Source organism: Histoplasma capsulatum (assembly GCF_000150115.1).
Source record: "Histoplasma capsulatum G186AR genomic scaffold supercont2.2, whole genome shotgun sequence".
Lineage (NCBI taxonomy): Eukaryota > Fungi > Ascomycota > Eurotiomycetes > Onygenales > Ajellomycetaceae > Histoplasma > Histoplasma capsulatum.
In genome coordinates this window covers 816,231-836,661 of record NW_025544802.1, presented here as the reverse complement: position 1 = coordinate 836,661, position 20,431 = coordinate 816,231, and the positions used below count along the sequence as shown (strand labels likewise).

The window sequence follows — 20,431 nt, the reverse complement described above, 5'->3', positions numbered from 1 at the left end:
CAACACCCACGTTTACCTAACTTCATGTACAGTGCAAACTGCTGCAACCTCTTGTCCTATCAGGCGCCCGTCCCTGCATAGCTGGTCTTCCGATTTTGTTTTTCGTTAATAAATCCCCAGCGCCGTATCGACAAAATGCCAGTTTCTAAACACATAGAAGTGATCGTGTTTGCCATGGAGCAGCTGGGCCCAATGAACTCAGGCCACTTTGATTCCAAGCCTCGCGTCTGTTTTTTTTAAACTGCAGCTCTGGCTCCATGACATCCCGAAAACTTGCGAACATTGGACTGTGCCTAAACCGAAAGGTGCCAAAGAAAAGAAATATAAAAAAGAAAATAAAATGGCAAACAAGGACAAAATAAAACAAACGCCCACATGGTTGGTGGATAGCAAGTGTGGAATTTAGCTTCGCGAGGGTCACAGAGAGAAAGGTGGTTCGACAGCCGATGGATAAGGATGCCTGGTCGATCATAGCGTCTGCATCGGCGCCTCTTCAATAGCCGTCTCTCGTATCTCATGATGCCCATGGTTTGTTCATCCATCGTGTCTTCTTCACCTTTTCACCCTTCCCCTCAAATACGTTACAGTTTAAAAGTCATGTTCATTTTGTTTTTGCCCAGACATGCAACCCTGTATGCAGCACAATGAAGCAAAGCTATTAGCTTTTGGTTCAGACCGAAAATTAACACTGTTACACGACTGCAAAAAATATACTGCGAGACATCGCTAAGCATATCATCAATTGATCACCACAGAGAGGCAACAGGACAGTGGAGATCCTGCAGGGTTAGGTTTGTTGGGTACCAGTAGGAGAGCTACCGAAACGAAAACACGATAAAATTTTTAGAATTGCACAATAAACCCGAGCCTTTGCTTTCCTTGGAGGCTCCAATCGTATACACAAGACAAAACCGCGGGCCGCCCGCGGGGTAATGCGTTTAATGAACGCTTTTGCACTGTGTCAACCGCACCACCTCAAGCTCTCTACCGTGAAGGGCTCATATTTTTGGAATTCTCTAGGAATGTCACTAAGACTCGGTTATCTCTGGAGGAAGCAGTTCACAGTGAGAGTTCAGTCTAGTTGGACCATGCAAACCTTAGATTTGTAGATTGATTTGATTTCCCGGGCCTGCCTTAGAACTTGCGGCTTTGGGAAATGCGAGTATAACGTACAAAAAAGCGCCCATGGCCAATACTTGCGGTCTCACATGGATAACAGTACTGGGTGACATCCCCGACGTATGCATACTAAATTAGTAGGCAGGCCGTATTGTTGTTCATATTAGCTCTCGGCTATGAATTCCACCACATTGGCGCAAGCAAGGGGGAAAGGAGAGGGGCGGGGAAGAAAAAAAGAAATAAAATCCAACGCGCACTTCAGAGGCTTCCCGAGTGTTCACCCTGCTTTGTACCGATATCGCGCAGGGATTCGGGGTATCCTGCCAAGGGTACTTAGAAAGCGAACAAGGCGGCATGAACTGTTGTAAAAGGGCGCCACGGAGGGACACGGAAACATAATCTACCCAGGCTGCGTGGTTGATGAAAGAGCTAACAGTTCTATCCTATCGATCTGTTGAGCGTTGTGTTTATATGATGACATCCAGCAACCTGGCCGAAGACCATTTCCTTGTAGTTTATGCAACTAGCCGCTCTCAGAACGACAGCAGATACTTTCATGTCAGCCCTAATGAATCTCATTCGAGAAGACCAAATTTGAGAGGCTAAGTAGGGCGTTAACGCCTTTTCTGTTCTTGGACATTCACATCAATCAACAGCACGTCTTGGGGGTGGAATGGTTACTCCCGCTGCAGCAGAACGAAGACATCAGCACATACATGCAGCGTGCTCGTTGATTTGCAGGTGTGAGTCTCAATTAGATGTCGTATTCCCGATTGCAGCATTTTGGTGCCAACCACATCCTGGGCTTCCTGTATGATGCTGCTGCTGCAACTCCAGATGCCGCCATCGATATATTGCCGTATTCCTGTCATCGCGCTTTGTCGACGAGTGGAAAATTGAGAAAGGAGACGGTTAGACGAGGATACCATGTGACCGGGAGTTGATCCTCCAAAACCCGTTTTGGTTTGTAGAGAATTTATCAATCACCGTGAGTGGAGCTAAGCCATGCAATTTTGCTGTTTGAAGAACTCATACGCCAGATCAAGAACGGTGTGGTCCCTTTAGCCACAGAGCTTTTCGGCCTCTCACTGTGAAAAGATGGTGAATGCTGGCAGTACCCGATTACATATTTACAAATATGCGCGCATACCGACCGGTGTTCAAACGCCTGAGGCCCTCTTTCGGGTGATTTGTCGTGTACCACCGCTTCCATAACGACTCATATGGTTTTCGGGGGTGATATCTGCAGGATTCAGATGACCAGATTTATGCAGATAGATCAGAAAAACACAGTGATAGATGGGAGAAACCACTGTAGGCTGATCCAACCTGCAGCAAGTTGAGGACTCTTTTGGACCAAACTTCACACAGGAAGTCAAGGGCAATTTCGGGTATTCAAAATATGCGCATCTATTGGGGCATGTGTGAAATATCCGTCTGGTTCAAAAGGGTGCGGTGTTCTGCCTGCCTATCACCTTTGATTCAATGTTTCGTGTTAAAAATCTCTGTGCCTATCGATTGAAGTTTAACCCTAAATCCTCTCGTCTGCTTGACCATAGATGATCAGATTACCTAGCACGACAAGCTGCATTAATCGTGTTCCATAGGATGCCTTGAATCATTGCAAGGCAGCCAAGATGGGACCACACCATGAGCACCTGCTAATCCTCGAAGGTTGATGCCCAAACGTTGACCCTAGCACCCTGCAGAGAGATAACATTCGCCCACTAACTCCGATTTTGTCGATAATCTAGCTTTGTTGCCCCGCTTCTCTTTTGGGGGGCCTTTGGTATTCCATCTTCATGCCCCACTCAAAGCCTTGGGTGCAAGTCACGCTGAGACAGAAGCATCATGGCATTAGACCACGACCTTTAGCCCCTTATGAAAGGCGCGCTAATTCGAATTTCCCTGTGCTGCTTCGAATAAAACGGGCGCCGTGGTGGGGTGAGAAACGAAATGTGGAAAGGATAATTCCTGACATCAAATATTCCGATAGCATCACAATCGGAGCTGTTTCCACGTCACAACATTGTACTGTACTATAAGTAAGAAGAGGAAGTGGTGTGGGTAAGAAAAGGAGGGTTGGATGCAAAAAGGAGAACTGGAGCCTCGTCACTCACTGTAATCGCTGTCACCGCTTTCCTATATCTTATGTTCCTTTCTCCCGCAAATCCACCATTTCTGCAAGGTCTCGCTGGCACGGCTTCAGTTCTCTTAGCATCGCCCTTATATCTCGTTTGTACTTGCACCTTATTCCTCAAAACAGAACGCCTCAATGCCGCAACCACCCCCGCTTTTTCCGAAACTCCATGTTTCAACCAACGTTTCGGAGCCTCCCTCCGCTACCAGTACGATGGCAGCATTTTCAAGGTTCGGCTCATCTCAGCATCTTGTTGAAGGCGGGACACAGTATCAAATATTTAGGGCCAAACGGAAACACGTTCTCAAGGCTTGCGACCGCTGCAGGGTAAAGAAGACAAAGGTCCAGTCATACGACGTCACTATCCTTCTTTTTTGGTTGTTTCCAGGCCATTGAGCTCATAATTTTCTCCAGTGCGACGGAAACCAACCGTGTTACCGCTGTGCGACGTACAACCATCCATGCCTCTTTCGTGAGCGAAAGGCGACACAAACAAAGGCATATTCAAGAGGGTGAGAACTTATATTCCTCTTTCGCGCCGTTTGCTCTCTCATCGATGGAGGATTGACATATCTGTTTTTCTTTTTTTGTTTTCCCGTTCCTGCCACAGCTTTGTCGAAATGCTCGAGTCGCATCACGAATTGGTAGTGAAGGCACTGCAACAGCTGTACACCCACTGCGTAAACAATGAGTGTTTTCCGGGGGACCCGATCGATCTTGTGGATGGCAATCCATGCACCCATGCAATTCTGGATCGACTAGGATTGATCAAACAAGCTGAAGAAGCCCGGGAGAAGGTAGAGGAGGAGAGTTCATCTCCGACGTTGTGCTGGAAAAGTCTCCCGAAATCGTCTGGCTCTGCTGTAACGGATGCGTTGTCCCCAGAGCCCGTTAGTTCCCTTGAATTATCTCCCTCAAGTAAGAGCGTTTCTATATCTCCACCTGAACTCGAATGCGCGAAAAGTGATCCGTCGACACGTGGACCGAATGTTCCATGCCCCTTTTATCATGGTAGTGCAGCCGTATGGCCATTTCAAGCGTCTGACGTGGAATTCAACCATTCATATTCATCTACTTTCGGCACGGAAGCTGAACGTATCATTATTGAGCCAAGTGGTATCCAAACTTATCTCAGCATTGAAACCGCAAATTCATTCACACCAACAGGAGCACGTCCTGTTGGATTATCGAGATCGGGTCTGCAAGTGGATGGTACTTATATGTGTCCTCATCTCAATGTACCAGGCCTGTACCATGGGCAGCATGATACCGGCGATATGCAGCCGCAGTATTCATGGATCCTTGGAAATTGGAATCGATGAGAGGATATTGGCCAATGCCACCTGGGAGTATCCCAAGGGAATAATCAAAGTTCTATTTGGGATACGTGCGGAACATCGCGTAGCAAAGCGTGGTAAAACTCCCGGGGCCTTCTGATCATGTGGGGTGACGAACGGACTTTCTCTCTATTTCTCTGTGAACAAATTGATTAAGTATGTTTCTATTATCCTTTCTGTTTTTTCTTTACCAGTTCCAAACACTCCGGTCGTTTATAGATATTCAACAGGAGGGAGAATTTATGGGGATTCTCATACTGTGGATTCACTTTCCGCTTTATGAATGCATCTAGCCGCCCGACCGTCACACGAAATCCGAACCTTGAAAAGAAACAGATCCTCCATCGTGGCTAGATTTGGGTGCGTAGAAGACGTCTGCGCAAGAGGGGGGCGGAAAACCCACGCGAGAGATATTCCATTCATCAGACGAGAACATACACCAGATCTCATGGTATGCATTTGGGAGTTCTGTGGCAACCTGTATACCTTTCTTCATTTGTCCCACAGCCACGTTACGGCAGATTCCTTTTCTCTCTTGGCACAACATTGAAATTGGTTCCTATATATTTTCTCATATTCAACATTTTGGTAACATTGCATATTGCATAGATGAAGGGAATGCATCCGGGGAATGCATTGGCGTTTCTTCTTAGTGATGAGGATGAGATGAGGATCATATATCACCCAAGCAGTAGCAGCTCTCAGGGTGTAACACGGATGTCAGCTCGCTATACATACATACATGCATGCATACATATATATATATTTCATGTCTTATGTGCCCGCACAAAAGCACTCCTATATGTACCTGAAACTCTACCAATGGGAAAAGGGCGTAGGTGTCGAGACCGAGACAAGGAGAGAAATGTGGAATACATGGTGAAATTGATGCGCCTGGTCCTGTTTTGTCAGGAGATGCGGATAAACGTAGAAAGGAGGATATAACCTCGACGGCGGTGGGATATTTTATAAAACCCCGGCTTCAAAAATGGCGGAACGATAACCACAGGTCGCACGCAAAGTTATCACGGGATGTTGTTTGCGCCAAGCCCAATGCAAATCGACTTCCAATTCCATCAACGGACTGAAGTTGAGGGAGAGGGAGAAAATTCTTGAAAAAGATTGGAAGTTAGAAGAGGAGGATCCGAGTCTGAGATAAGTGGAATGGAAGTGAGGTCAAAATTGAGTTTGTGTTGATGCCAATACTGGTCATCAAGCAAATGATATCATGTAAACTAGACCTGAACCCCACTTAGTTAGATAAAAAAAAAATTAAAAAAAATAAATCAATTAAAGAAAAGAATCCTAAACGAAAAAACCCCAGGTTTGAGTTCGTAATCTGAGAACTGATCTGCAGCAACATAACCAGGTTTGCTTCTTCACTCACGAGCAAAGTAACCGGAACCTCAAGGAACTAAAAATTTGCGGGCTTTTGCGGCTTGCATTTATTTGGGATTCGCACTTGATGGTTGTATCCGCTACATCCAGCCTAGGAATCTTGGTTGACCTTTAGCTCCTCTGTGCTGGCTAGCTCGTAGTTGATGTTTCCTTAGTCTCCTCCGTCCGAGATTTCAGCAGGATGTTTGCTTTTAACAGTAAAGTTTTACTTTATTGTGATTATCGGTTCTGATAAACCCGACGTTTTACCCAGGCAGCGATAAAAAAAAGTGGATAAATTCCCAGAAGTAAACAAAATTTCGACAGAACTTCACAGGTAGGATAAAAGGTATTGATATCAAATGGGCCCGCCGGATTACCAAGGAGAGCAACAAGATTGGAAATTTGCTTTAACTTTGAGTGAATTTGGTACATATCGTTATTGGTATGCATTTTCTTAGTGAATAACGTAGCATTAGAAAATATCTTTTGGGCGAAGCTCAAATCTTTGCCTTCGCTATTTCTGCCGGAAAAAGAAGAGTGTCTACAAGCATAATAGCATATTTAGGCTAATTCCGTAAACTTCCAAACTTGTAGGGGTCAATATACTTGGCTGATGCTCTTTTGGGCCGCTGAGGCAATCGGGAACACTGTCCAACAATGGCAACTTTCATCCACATGCTAGACTCTCCAATGCTTGAACAAACCACAAATAAGGAAAACTAGAAAACAAACCAGTGGCGGAAATTCGTTACGTAAGCCCTCTATCTCCGTAGGTCCCAAGGATTCAACTGTAGTGCCTGAATTCAAAATGAATGATTCAAAACTGAACTGATTGCTTCACTATTCTATTCCTTAGTTACGAAAAGGAACAAAAAGGAAACTCGTCTGGAGGAACAACAAACAAATAACAATACAGAGGTAGGCAATGAGCAAGGAGGGAATGCTCCTAGTGACCTAACATGCCAAGGCCCCCAAATAACCACATACATGTTTCGTACGGCCAACTACCTCCACCAGCCATATAAACGAGGTAGCTTTTCTGTAATATTACGTACAATCAATGTATCAGCTGCTTTCTGGAGACTTCAGATAGCCCCCTATTTTTACCCCTGAATTATCTACATGCCTGTCTACCTATCCACCTCCCTCCCTACCTACCACCCAACCTGCCTGCTCAATAACCAATCAATCTCTATGAGAATAAATATTACCATCTAGCTACCCGCCTATCTATCAACGCTAGCTTACTAGCTGACTACCTGCCGTCCTACCTGCCTATCTCTCTACTGAGCTGCTTGAATGAATGATATCCACTGATGATATCTATTGACGACATCCACTAATGAATTCTAGCAATGGTATCTAGCAATGATATATATCGCCCGCACAATCCTCTTTATTACGAAATACCTAGGCAGCAGTTACTTGAGCACACGATCAACAATTTAGAGACAGAAATTCAAAAACCCAAAATTCAAACATCTTCCATGAGACAACAAAACAACACAATGCAGGGCGTAACGAGCGTGTACGGTGGAATAGAGGAACGAGAGCTATTGCCAAGCAATAAAGAGTAACACAAAACTCGAGAAAACCACATCCAACGAAGTGATGATATCATATCAGAAAATAGACCTGATTTCGAGTCCATCCCCAGAACACCCTGTCAATCTCTAAGAATTCAAAAATGGGTTCTACCCTTGAGATGTTCTTCTGTATCCAGAATGGTCTGGGCCCCTTTCTTATTCACTTCTACCATCCCCTGTGGCAGGCCCTTGGCCTGGACCATCCCCCCCGTGTGGGGTGTTCGACGGCCGCTGCGGAATTATTGATCCGCCCCATGGATTAGTAGTAGGGAGAGGAGCTGGAACCAACCCTTCAATCGATTGGGTGGAGACTAATGGTTGCTCATTGGGAGCCGGTGGTGCTGTCGTAGCAGTTGCACCGGCAGGCCATCGGGTTCTGTTCTTGTGTACTGCGGCCTGCCGTGGCTTGTCGCTTGTTGGGTTATCCCATTTAACTTCTTTCGGTACATATTTCCCTGTATTCTGACTGAGATAGATGTGGACAGAGTAGGCCCACGCTGGGCCCGGCCGAGCGCGATCAGCGAATTTACCAAACCGCACAGAAATATGAAAAACGGAATCCGGTGCTCTGTCGGTGGCCGTGGTTTGAGTCACATGACCGTCCTTCCTAGAACAAGACAAAAACACTGGATATGAGTATAATCAACAAGCTAGTTAGTCTGTGGGATGATAACATACAGCACAATGCAGTAATCTGGTAGAAGGGTCTTGAAGGTTTCGCTGGTATTATTATTCACCACATCTTGGGGGTTCTCAATATAGTCCTTGATGCACTGGATCACCACTCCCACACTCCAGGATTTAGGTGTGTGATGCCATTCAAGTCGAAGCTGCTTTTCGACCCCCGAACATCGGTACCGCATTGTATAGACCGGCCACGTAGCTGGGTCATCATCCTTATTATTCATCTTGAATCGGCAGAGGATAACGGTTTGAGCGAAAGAAAGTGTTGAAAAGTCTAACAACCAGTGGTCTAAGGGATAAGATGTATATTTGAATTGACGGAGCCGTAGAGATGTAAAGATGTTTAACAGAGATTTTCTTGTGAATCAGGATGATTGATAGAGGGAATATAGGCTGGAGGTCGCAATGGTTTATATACAACCCAAGCTAGGGATTGGCCCTCCTTATTGTCTGTTTCATACATGACTTCTCTCATATCTTCTTAATATTCACAGGTAAAAGCGCGTGGGCAAATTGAGTGATGTTTGGGATATAGTTGTTTGAGCTGGATGATCAAAGAAGGTTGCTCCTGGCTATTAGTGAATTGGTGGGCAGGGGCAACGAGAAGTGCCCAGCAGCAAGGACTGCTTTCAAGGAAACTTTACAATAATTAACAGTGAATCATATATGCTTTGTTGGTTGGCATCTCCATAGAGCTAACCAATATCTCACGGCATCAAGGATTTGATATTAGCCATTGGGGTCCTTGATGGCTGTTGTTTTGAAGTTCAGTGGCTCTCACCATACTAGTGCATGAGAACATGCACATCACTGTTGGCCATGTTGTAGTGCTGACCGATGATATTCTTGTCATTGAATAACTTGAGAGTCTGGCGGCTAAGCATTGGGGGGGGGCGGGATGGAATATGCATGCTAGTATAGAAGGATTGGCTGCTAATCGCCGGCCCGTTCAATGCGCAAACAAAGCGGAGCGACGTGTTATGCATGAATGAACTTGATAGGCTGTTTCATGGAAATGGTTGGGCAGTAGTCGCTACGCTGTGAGGGCATTCATTGTAATGTAGTTTCTGAAATGCACCGGCTTTGATTACATATATAGTACGCTAGTCCGCAATAGGAAGTGCGGGAAGCCTAGCGGCGCCAACACATTCGCTTGAAACAGAATGGTCCAAGCCGATGAAGGGATTTCCCAATCTTTCTTTTTACTTATCATTTTTGGGTTGGAAAGCAGACCGCTGCCCATAACTATATTAACCAGGTCAGAGATTCAAACTCGAGCACTCAAGAATTTTCTGGTTTAGAATTTAGTTTTCATCTGTATGCTGCGACCAAAATATTCGTCCCCATAGCCACCCCAGCAATGGAACCGACATTGCAACCGAAGCAGTATCCCGTGAAGCGTCAAGGTTCCAAATCGCCTGGTTGGGATGTAGCCTGTCTTCAGGGTAGTGAATGCGAGTTTCTGCGTGATTATACTGACAACGGCCTGTGTCCTGTTTTGATTGATGATGTGCTTGGTGGCTCAGACTTGATTGATGAAGGAAAGTCATGTTCCTTTAAGATCATTGGAAAGCTGGGAAGAGGATCTTATTCCACTGTTTGGTTGGGAAGAGACATGTAATTGCCCCATGAGCCTTTCTCCTGCTATCACCTCAACTTATTAAATTAAGTCCACTGACACTTGGTGTGTTCAGTAATTCTGACGAATACCTTGCCCTGAAAATTCTACGACTTGAGCATAGCACTCCAGACAACTCTGAGATGAGCATTTTACGGAGGCTTGGAAAACTTGAGGTTGCCTTTTTCTACACTCATGTTCCCACACGAAATCAGTTTCTCTGTCTTGGCCTAAAGCCACTTGGGTGCACTCTTCAGGACAGGTTTGAACTCCTACTTTATGTACCTAGCGGTATTCCTGCTCTCACCATCTTTGTGAGGACACTCTTGATGAAGGTGCTTGCTTTTCATCAGATGGGAATCTGTCATGGTGGTAGGTGGTGTTTACTTTCTCATTGTTGCTCAATACTGCCCAACAAACATTCATTAACCAAGCAAATGATTTCACTTAGATATCAGCCACAATAATGTTTGCCTAGGTTTACATTCTGAAGCTTTTACCAATGAAGCTCTGATTAAGAGTTTTGGGGAAGATCAAAAATCTTATATTCAACTTTGGAATGTTTCAGGTTTGACTACACCACCTCCACGCCCAGATTATCTGCCTGAGTATATCATTCGCCGCTGTGGATATCCTCTTAAAACAAATACCAATGATATGTCGCTAGTTGATATAATTGATTTTGGTAAAGGTTTGTCACCATTATTCCAATTGAATATCTGATAGAGATGTCCTTTGCCTATTGATTCAGCTCCTCTGATCCAACCAATGTAGAATAGTTCTACTAACAAGTACTTGAACAAGGGTTTGACACGCCTTCAAAATCAAATGTTTTCGGGACGGCGAAGTACTGTGCCCCAGAGCTGGAGCGTAATGGCACAAATACTGCAACTGTGAAGTCTGACCTTTGGAGTCTAGGCTGTGTGGTAGGTTAAGATATCCCATTAGATATGATTATATCTAAATGAATTTTTCTCCATTTTCCAGTCATGTCTAACTCTATCTAGTTCGTGTATGCAATATCCCACGAGCATCTATTTGACTGGGAAAATCACCTACCAGATTATGTTGGTATGTTCCCCACACCCAATTTAATACCTTCTCTTCCTTCAATTTCTGTGTGAAATTTCATTGAATCTGACCTCAATTGTCACACAGCCGCCAACCATGAGGAACAGCTCTCATTCATTGAGTCTCAACTTCCGAGTAGTCTCATGAAAAAGGGGCCAGAATATTTCCATTCATTTGCACGACTCATACACTCTCTAGTACGAGTCGACCCAAAAGATCGTGATCCGGAAGCCGCCAAGAAATATCTCAAAGAGCTTGAAGCCTGGAGCGCCCGTAATTAGCAGAATTCCCATTTTATGGTGCTGGGTATAAAAAAAAAAGAGAATCTTCAAACCAGGACCTGTAACATGACCAGTGTACCCTCTCATATTGTCGATTGAGGGAAAACAGAGGCAGAGAGATAAAGAAATAAGGGCGAAGAGCCGGAATGAAAAATGAGAAACAAACAAAGATCAGATCAGAACTGCAAAAATTTTACAATCCTCTTGACTGTCCTTTACAAGTAGTTAGTGTTCTCAGTAGTATTCTAGAGATAGAGGAAATCTGGTATGGATATTCTAGAGGATAAGGGATTGTCTAGAAATAAGGTTGCGTTCATTGAGTAAATTTCTGTCGGGCGTCATTTTCGAGCGACCTGGTCGTTTTGCCGCGGCGCTTCCAAGGTTGCATTGTGGGGCCCATGATCTGCGATCCGAAAGCATGATCTCCACCAGGCAACGATACTTCAACGGGCTGGCAAAATTTCGGCCGGAAAAACTTTCAGCGTGAATCTCAATGGTCATTGGCCATCTTTTGATACTACCGCTACCCTATCACGTGCTCCCCGACCATGTTGGAGGTCCTACACAAGCCCTACCCCACGTGACCCACACATACGTATGTTAGTTGCCGCTAGCTGCTAGATCATAATAACAACCAACCAAGGTTCAACCCTCTCACAGACCATACTGTGTTGCTCTCGCTTAGATAGTTAACAATGACAACAATGTTATCCTCCTACATTTGATCTCCATCTTTTGGGTGTATTAATAATGTTGGGACTGAGTGTACTTTAGATTGGATGGAATCACCTAATCTGAACCCCAGCATTTTGAATCCGAATCTATCTCAAAGGTCAATGCTAGAGATACTAGTATCATTGAGCAGATATGTATGTTAACCAAGCCATTTGTGTCATGTTATATAGTTACTGAACAGATCCCAAGTTTTGACCTCAGAGCGCAACAGCAAGACCCAAAACGCCAGTTGCGAGCAGTAGCCCGTCAACAACTCTGGGTGCTTCGCGGCGCAAGTGCTAGACGTTGACCTTTGCTGTTTACTGGCATGTCCGTTGCTACGACATGCAGCTTTTAACGGATGAGGGCAGGTTTTGATACCAGCCCGATGGTGTTACCGGACATGGGGTTCATTCACCTCTTCGGGCCTCGCATGCTAGTCCTCGCTCAAGGGAAATGGCAAAATATTGAAAAACCTGGGCTTGTCATCGGCCGGGGCATAGCCATATACAGTCATTCAATAACTTAGATAGACCTTTCTTGACAGGGTTCCAAATACTCTTAGGGCAGTTAATATCCTGAATGCAGTGTTTCATTGTTCTCGTTCTACGCAGGGGACCAGCAGTTGACTTGATCCCAACATGTATCGCACAGAGTAAGCTGCTACTTAGATTGAAAATCACCAAAACGAAACACCATAATATTTTACACTGAAATTCCACATTATTGCCATTAGCTATACAGAGTAGCTCTATATCAGCATTTTAATGTCAAATGCAGCTGAAGTTGAGTGCTGTTCCAAGTTTGGGTATTATATCATGATACTAGGGATCGCTAAAGGGTTGGAGTGTAAGAGGGTTGATATTTATTGATATCGGCTAAGGCTAAGGTCCTGGGAATGATAAAAAATAGAGAAGAAAAGGTTAAAGTAAAAAGGAAAAATATAACTTCCCAGAAAAGGAGTTAAGTATTGCATAGCTGTAATGAGGTTGATCCGTGAGTAGCATTCCAACCACGTTCAGGTTCTGTACGGCTTCTTTAAGTAAAACGAATTATCCCAACTCCATTATACAGAGTATGGTGAAACTATTTCCTTGATCTTATATTTCTCTCCTTAGCCTTTCATTTACCCATTTTATTGAATCCATGTTCGGACATACAGATTTTGCTCCCCTTCTTTTTTTTCCCTTTCATTTTCTCTGTTTGGGGGCTGGAGGAGGCTTTCGAGCAGAGCCTGATGGATCCCGCATAACTAACCACCTTCGGTCGCTATAGAGTATTTAGTTGACAGGTGCCGAAGTGAGTACAGCCAAGTGTCAATGCACATTACCACTTGGGCTGGATTCTCGCCACACCGATGGGCCTATTGCGGAGTTCATTAACGATTAGGGTTGCACGAACTATCGCCGAAGCAACTACTCCCTTTCTTCTCCTGAAAGGACGTGTCCACCTTATCCTTCTACACGATACTCAGACGCTGTCACTGCAGAAACGACATCAAGTGAATTGAATAACTCTACGCGCGGAAGATTATCACGTTTTAGACCGAGTCTAGCCGCAATTAACGATCACAATGCTGGTAACCAGTTAGCTTTGCAAGGCCAGGCTCGAGCGGACAAGGCTGACAGCGAATTCTATCCTTAACCCAGCTCTATCAAGCTGCGTATGCGTTGAAGATCAGTCTTCCGAAAGACTAATCGAGACTGTAATTTATTTTTAACCTGTGTAACTCTGGCAGAGAAGTGTTCCGGCCATACAGCTTCGGAACTTTTTGTAACGGCCTCGGGGAATGAAATGAGAGAAATGAGGCGTTCAACAAACTGCTTGTCCATGAATAGACACCTGACTCGATGAGACCGGGGCGTGCTCAACATTGACTCATGTGTCGAAAATACAGTGCACATATCACATTCAGGTGGTTATGCTCTTCGGCTGCGTGGCAGGCATGTCTACTGCTTTCGGCCACTTGGCCGGACATGTCACGGCAGGAAATTTTCTCAACCTCCGCGTCAGCTGTGGCATGAAAACAGAGGCCAAAACACTTATCTTGGTGGGTGCGAATTATTCCTTTTTCTTTTTCTTTTTTTCTTCATTGGCGTTCCACCTACTTAGAGCAGTGGATTCCGTCTGATCATGTCCTACTAATCGGGATATTGAACTAATCACGTTTGTGAGCCCAAGTCCGGTCCAAGATATGAATCCGCGGATTTCCTTATGCGCTGGGTTCGAAAGACACCGAGCGGTGCGCGAAATTGACCTGCGCTAGGGCTAATGAAACAAATTTTGCAAAGTCGTTGGAAACTCTTGAGAGGAAACACAGCCGTAAAGACTAGAAACTCTCTCGTGGGGTGTCTTTTCCAGCCGTTGCCCCACAGACGCCGCTATCGCCGGATTGACCGACGAGTAACATAGGATCCTTTTGTGGCTCATTTGGCGCTCGGACTTAGGATGCCCAAGTGTGAGGAGAACAGTCGCGAGGAAGATTAAAAAGAGCCTTCTCTTCCAGTATGGTGGTGTTGAGGGCGCCGATATTTGCCTGCTAAAATCTTGAGAAAATTTAACATGAAGTGCCCATATGGTCCGGGGAAATTAGCAAGTCAACTCTTTTTTCAATGAGGTCATACATTTCACCTGCAAGCTTGGAAGATACGGCCATACACTAACCGTGTTAGGCATCACGCCATTTTTGTCTGAGGATGTTCAAATATTTACCATTGATATAAGTCTTACAATAACCAATAAACCTGACGCTGTAAAATTCCTGGATGTTAATATGTCATTCGTTGGCTTCAGCCAAAATTCGGTGTTTGAATGAAGAGAAAGCAGTTTGCAGGGGAAGGTCCATCGTCCTATCACAGTCCGAGTTATGGTTAGGAATGCACCGGAATCACTTCAGCACATCTTGGGAACGTTCGCCGCTCTCACGAATCAAAATCTGATACTGACCTCCAGTCGGCTAATAACAAACACACAAAACCAACAGCCGAGTTTCTGTCACAGCCTAATATGTGGCAACGCTCAAAAGAGAAGAGTAAATGGACGCTTACGAAGGAAGTTCGTGATCAAAGAAGTGTCCATGTGAACTTGCATAGCCCGGTATTCAATAACGCGGGGCAACCAGAGCGTCAGCGCCTTGTGGAATTTGCAAAAGCTGCGCTTGGAGAGGAGTTTGGAAATTGGAGCACAAACAAAATTGGGCAAAAATGGGGTGTATGAACTTCGTACAGCTCGAACGCTCCTTCAATTGCGACAGGTCCCTCACGAAAAAAAGCAAAGAAATGGAGGCCGTTTCCATATTTTTTCTTTTCTTTCATTCTATCGTTCCTTGGTTCGAGATACGAAATTGTTCCGTCTCGAATTATCGTTGGGGCTTCGCAATGATGTAGGCTTAGCCAGATGTTAAAGCATCAAAGTATATTGCTTGTCTTCGATCCCCACAGTCCATGCCGGAAGATCTTCTCCAACTCCCTGACAACTCGAGCTGTATTAGCCTCTCAGTCAGTAATCGGCCACAAGCAAGAAACCCGATGCCCAGAGGAAAATAGGTTCCAGGAACAAGGATAATCCATGGGTTGCCTTCGTAGTAGGACTTAAGATTTGAATCAACTGGTTATATCATCAATTCGCCCGCTACCGCATTAGGCCACCATTGAATAATTCGCTAATTTCAAATATTGGTATTGGAAGGGTTTGCGTCGGCAAAGGAAAACTTACAAGGCGTCGCTGACCCAGCAAATGTGATTTGGTCTTCCCAGCCAAGTCAACGGAAAACGCCGTTGTCACGCGAACCAACCTTGTTTCTGTGTCTTAGATAGAAGGGCTGCTATGGAGTAGAACCTGTGAGTGGTAGCCGAACTTCTTCGTAGACATCAAAGTTATGAAATATGAAAATAAACCGCTAGATATAGAGGCCTAACCCAGCGTATAATTGTCTTTGCAGTGCTATGACAATAAACGAAGGGACAATTGATAAAAAGGTGGAAAAGGTTTATTTGTACTTGAAAACTGCGGGAAAGGGCGTGATAGTAAATATAAGGGGGAAGTAGACGTTGGGACAAGACACTAGGGTGCCGCACTGATAACTAGACATGGTCAGAGAGCAGGCCGAGAGCTGTCAGTGAATACGAAAAAGAAACTCCAGATTCCTGATTTGACCACACACAGTAATGCAGGCAATGCCATCACTTGCAAGCTATGCTTCTAGATGAGTGGCGCATTCTTAATGTGGGGTGCAACTGGGTGCGTTCATCACTGGTGGCTTAGGCTGCAAAGATATTGTGACATAATGTATTTGAGAAGTCTTGACCAGATAAGATGACCCTTCAAGAAACTCCAAAACACAAATGTTGTGGAAATTCGGTGACTGAAAACAAGATGCTATTTTGTTAATTTACGACCAGGCATCTATCAGGCCTCTCAACGTGATCGCTTTTTGCTGCTCCACAATCACTCCTTTCTGCAATTAATATGGAAGTCCTTAAAATGGTATTTGAGGAGCTGGGGATGTCCCAGTATTTACCAGGGTTCATTGGCAATGGATTCGAAACATGGGAGGACGTTTTGGAAATCACTGAAATTGATTTGTATGATTTCAACTTTCCTCCAGTAATGTTCCGAGTACTGATGTGAGAAGAGACGTGTTGGGGGTCAAATTGGGCCATCGAAGGGTATGTCTTTGTCGACCACAGCTGGCTCTTCTCATGCTCACCCATGCTTTAGAGATTGCAGCAACGAGTTGCAAAAGAAAGAAATGCCCTCTGCAATCAGCCGGCACAGTGTGGCGAATACGGCAATTATTCCAAAAAGAAGAGACAATATCAGTGGCATCCCAAGGTTCGGATCCTTGACTGACCTAAAGCGTGTTTGTTAGCAAGTTAATCAATAGCATCCTCGAAAGAATGTATGAGGTGTCTAATTAAAATATATCGAGCCTACAGCCTGACCCAAATGCCCCAAAAAAGCCGTTGACTGCTTATGCCATATTTGCCAATGGTAAGTTGACATAAAACAGCAGTATTTTCCGAATTACGCTCAAAGCGAAATTGCCATAGAAAAACGCGCAGACCTTCAGTACAAAGGTTTATCATTTCCACAGATGGCGATCGAAATCGGGAAACTGTGGAGAGAGTTGCCCGAAAACGAAAAGAAAATCGCCCAAGCACGCGCCATCCGCGCTCGGGAAGATTATAAAGTTGCTCTTGCTGAGTACGAAAAGTCGGAAAATTACAACAGACATGCTAGATATCTAGATGAATGGAAAGCGAAAACGTGTGCCAGGAAGAAAGGTAGCTAAGCTCCAGTTGAAGGTTGTTTTTATGGGATGGTATAATGACGTACAGTCCAATAGCCAGGAATTGCGAAACGAAGGTTTCTCAGAGCATTGTTAGCTCGCCTCAGGATACCGAAAGAAGTCCAGCATCGATCGAAATTGGCATAGAAAGCCAATTGAGCAACAGGTTAGGGGATGACAGGCTGAATAATGCGGTATCGAGCCAAGGGGTTCCCGCGGTCCCTTGCGAAATGGCAGAACATATCTCCGCCGTATGCGAATGGTCACTGTCTCAAAAGGATACACAGAATCAAATAGAGCGAACAGAACGCCTTTTTGATAACGCTACTACGACTTTAAGCAGCTTGGAAAGGAGCATCGCGGATTGGAGCGTCGAATATGGAGATACTGTGATTGGGTGCAGCGTCTGGCCGGGGGGAAATCATTACTGAAAAAAGCATGTATGAATCGGCCGGGGCCTTGTTGAGTATGAATCGCCTTCATGCGAGGTGATGCAGAGAGTGACCAGTCCGGGTGCGTAATGACCTCGCAACCAAATTCGAATCAGTATGAGTTTTCGCCGCTTTCGGGAGAGAGAGTCAATAGGAGGGTTAATTATCAGTTTCAATTTCCGTCCTACCACTTACCAACAATTAATTGAGTCTCTGGTTCTGGCACTGATGTATGAACATATCAAACTATTTATATATGACCCTCTCTTCGCATCCTCTTTTTGGGTTTGACAGGGATAGGATGGAACAGAAATCTAGGGTAGAAAGGATAAAACCCGGGGGAATGGACTTATTCGTGGCAAGTTTCATTATGGACAGAAAACAGAATTATTCAAATAACCCTTCATAGATCAAAGGATTCCTTTCTTGCTCTTGTTCACACCAAGCATAGTTGATATAACTTGGCGGCGATGTGGAAAAAAGTTTTCCCGGTAGGCCATATCAGCTTCACCTCTCCACGAATAAACAAGTAGATGTCTTTGTGCCCAGGTACTTGTGCTTTTCAAAGCTGTTAACCCACCCTGAATTCCCCAGTCAGTGGTTTCAGGATACCTGACCCTAACCCTAACTTTTCCCAACTGGGAGCTTGCATTTCCCAGCTCATTTTTGATGCTGGTCGATGATCTCACGATGTTGGTAGCTTTACCTCGGCGGGAGCTGAGTCCTCGATCACTCTCGGTACAAAGCAAACAACACTTTGCGGGGCTGTTGGGCCGGGCATATAATGGATGTCCATGCATACGTATGCACATTCTACAGTCTAGGGGATGAAGAACAATCAAATTTGATTCAGCGAGGATCAATATCAAAACTTGCGTCTCCCGGTCAGGTTCGTCGGTCTTCTCAATAATATACGCATTCAACCAGTGGAGTGATTATTGTTGACCAATATGACTACTCTGGTCATACATTTGCTTTTGACGATGCTGCGACGACTTCCCTAACAAAGCGGAGCTGGCATAGCTTTTAGGCATCATTACCACCGGACCAACATCGCTCTCGCATTCTTGTTGACACTGATTTAGCTTCGGCGTTTTGGTTTGTTTGATGACTTCAAGGGTCAATGCACAGTTCAATCCAATGATAAAATCAAATCTGTATTTGCCACAAATTCTTGGTCGAGGTCTTCCCGGGGCTGTTCCCATCCATCCAAAAACATCTGACATTCCACTACCCTCCTCGAAAATTTGACCAATGGTTAATTTTAAATGCAATTTATCGAAGGAATTGGCGAACAAAGCGTCACCATCACAGACAGAATACCTCCAGCTCTGGTAGGGCCTTCAGTTATCAAAAGAAGGTCAAATTTAAGCAAGAAAAATGTTATTTCCTGATGATGCTCTCCCCGGTTAAAACTAAAATTTGCTGCCACAACTTCCTTTGCCTATTTTCAATAACATATATAGTACTGGTGGTTATTTTTGCCGTTCCATAACGTTTGACAAAAAAGAACAAGAAAAAGAAAAAGAAAAGAAACAGGCAATTCTCATCACTCCCCAGTTCTCTGTGACCGGGATCTCCTCACTCAGCCGAGGAGGCGAGCTAAGGTTGAATGGGGGATATTTGACTAGCTTGGTGTTGATCATTTAGGGACAACCAAACTTGAACGACCTATACCTAATCATCATGTTTGGTAACCTTTAGTTGTCCAAATTGTGATCAGCCAATGTCGTTGCCCTTTTCGATGTAACTGGTTGAGTTATCATAATTTTTCAATGAACGTTTGAGTACTTGAATATGGCAAAATGAAATGTAAATTTCCGTTTTTCCAGTGTCCTGAGGAACTCGAAGTCATTGTCGCAGGATATTTGAAACTCCCGTTATCAAAAGGAATTTGTGAGTAGAACAGAGTTATCCCTACACTGAAACTGATAATGCTGACACCTATATATCTACTCGTATGTATATGGATTCAGTTTCCGATATTTAGGTTTTATTGTGTGGAGTCAAGCCCATGTTTCTTCTTGATGTTGGCTCTGATGCGTCGGGGCATCTTCTGGTCTTAGAATATCGGCTACGCCGGAGGGCTTGATGCTTTGGTTTTATTCATACAAGGTTTTTGCATAAATGTCAATTCGAATGATGCATAGTATGCCACATGGCGACCTTGGGTTTGTTCCGTTCGTATACCAGATGGGCCACACCGATCAGGAAAACTTGGCCTAAAAGTCTGATTTTGCGGGGAATCAAATGTGCGCGTCAAATATATCCTTTTTTGTACCTGTACATGGCTTATTAACCAGAATACTGGCCACAATCGAGCAGTGGGATGATTTATCATCATCTCCGGAGCCTTACAATCAGCTACCTGGTTAAAATTGGCGGGCGTTAACTCTTTCATGCATAGCTATATTGTTTTAACGGTACGTCATCATCTGCTAAGCCAAAGCCTTCTTAACACGATTTCATACTTTGTGGCAGTTGCATTGGGCAATCTAAGCTTAGGATAACCTATGTAGGCGGTTTTTTGGGTCAATATACTGCATAACGCTGAGATCGATACAAACGAAAGGGTCAGTGCCCTCGTAACAGATATTATATACCAGTTGTCTTTTGGATGGTGCCAAGGTTATACCTAGTCGTGATATTGGAACCTCTTCTAGCCCCTACCTTCTAGGCCAGCAGTTTGTCTGAGCTCCCAATCGTATGGGTTGGAAACGAAGCCTGGGTCTCTCGCCTTGCTAAATTGCTTCGATGGAAGACAGAATTGTTTTCCTATT

At 44.6% G+C, this 20,431-nt stretch overlaps 7 protein-coding genes across 7 annotated transcripts; 4 read left to right on the top strand and 3 right to left on the bottom strand.

Annotated features, from left to right (window-relative positions):
- Positions 1-984: 984 nt before the first annotated feature.
- On the bottom strand, positions 985-2,332 carry HCBG_01494 (uncharacterized protein; the record flags this gene model as incomplete). Its single annotated transcript, XM_045428544.1, has 6 exons — positions 985-1,045; positions 1,174-1,248; positions 1,453-1,562; positions 1,836-2,065; positions 2,107-2,227; positions 2,270-2,332. The coding sequence occupies 6 exons, from the start codon at positions 2,330-2,332 to the stop codon at positions 985-987; spliced, it is 660 nt and encodes a 219-aa protein (XP_045290330.1).
- A 1,062-nt stretch (positions 2,333-3,394) lies between these two features.
- On the top strand, positions 3,395-4,581 carry HCBG_01493 (uncharacterized protein; the record flags this gene model as incomplete). The annotated part of the gene is made up of 3 exons (XM_045428543.1): positions 3,395-3,586; positions 3,674-3,771; positions 3,870-4,581. 3 exons carry the CDS (start codon positions 3,395-3,397, stop codon positions 4,579-4,581), a joined length of 1,002 nt encoding a protein of 333 aa, XP_045290329.1.
- A 1,542-nt stretch (positions 4,582-6,123) lies between these two features.
- On the bottom strand, positions 6,124-6,653 carry HCBG_01492 (uncharacterized protein; the record flags this gene model as incomplete). The annotated part of the gene is made up of 3 exons (XM_045428542.1): positions 6,124-6,182; positions 6,309-6,517; positions 6,583-6,653. The coding sequence occupies 3 exons, from the start codon at positions 6,651-6,653 to the stop codon at positions 6,124-6,126; spliced, it is 339 nt and encodes a 112-aa protein (XP_045290328.1).
- A 1,004-nt stretch (positions 6,654-7,657) lies between these two features.
- HCBG_01491 (uncharacterized protein) lies at positions 7,658-8,425 on the bottom strand (the record flags this gene model as incomplete). The annotated part of the gene is made up of 3 exons (XM_045428541.1): positions 7,658-7,793; positions 7,852-8,169; positions 8,241-8,425. The coding sequence occupies 3 exons, from the start codon at positions 8,423-8,425 to the stop codon at positions 7,658-7,660; spliced, it is 639 nt and encodes a 212-aa protein (XP_045290327.1).
- Positions 8,426-9,606: 1,181 nt separating this feature from the next.
- Positions 9,607-11,616, top strand: HCBG_01490 (uncharacterized protein; the record flags this gene model as incomplete). Its single annotated transcript, XM_045428540.1, has 6 exons — positions 9,607-9,791; positions 9,941-10,236; positions 10,316-10,555; positions 10,669-10,790; positions 10,872-10,935; positions 11,023-11,616. 6 exons carry the CDS (start codon positions 9,607-9,609, stop codon positions 11,214-11,216), a joined length of 1,101 nt encoding a protein of 366 aa, XP_045290326.1.
- Positions 11,617-11,709: 93 nt separating this feature from the next.
- HCBG_01489 (uncharacterized protein) lies at positions 11,710-12,459 on the top strand (the record flags this gene model as incomplete). Its single annotated transcript, XM_045428539.1, has 4 exons — positions 11,710-11,811; positions 12,022-12,085; positions 12,122-12,226; positions 12,302-12,459. 4 exons carry the CDS (start codon positions 11,710-11,712, stop codon positions 12,457-12,459), a joined length of 429 nt encoding a protein of 142 aa, XP_045290325.1.
- A 2,033-nt stretch (positions 12,460-14,492) lies between these two features.
- HCBG_01488 (uncharacterized protein) lies at positions 14,493-17,223 on the top strand (the record flags this gene model as incomplete). The annotated part of the gene is made up of 6 exons (XM_045428538.1): positions 14,493-14,508; positions 14,914-15,140; positions 15,618-15,667; positions 16,103-16,169; positions 16,650-16,763; positions 16,942-17,223. The coding sequence occupies 6 exons, from the start codon at positions 14,493-14,495 to the stop codon at positions 17,221-17,223; spliced, it is 756 nt and encodes a 251-aa protein (XP_045290324.1).
- Between the last annotated feature and the right edge of the window lie 3,208 nt (positions 17,224-20,431).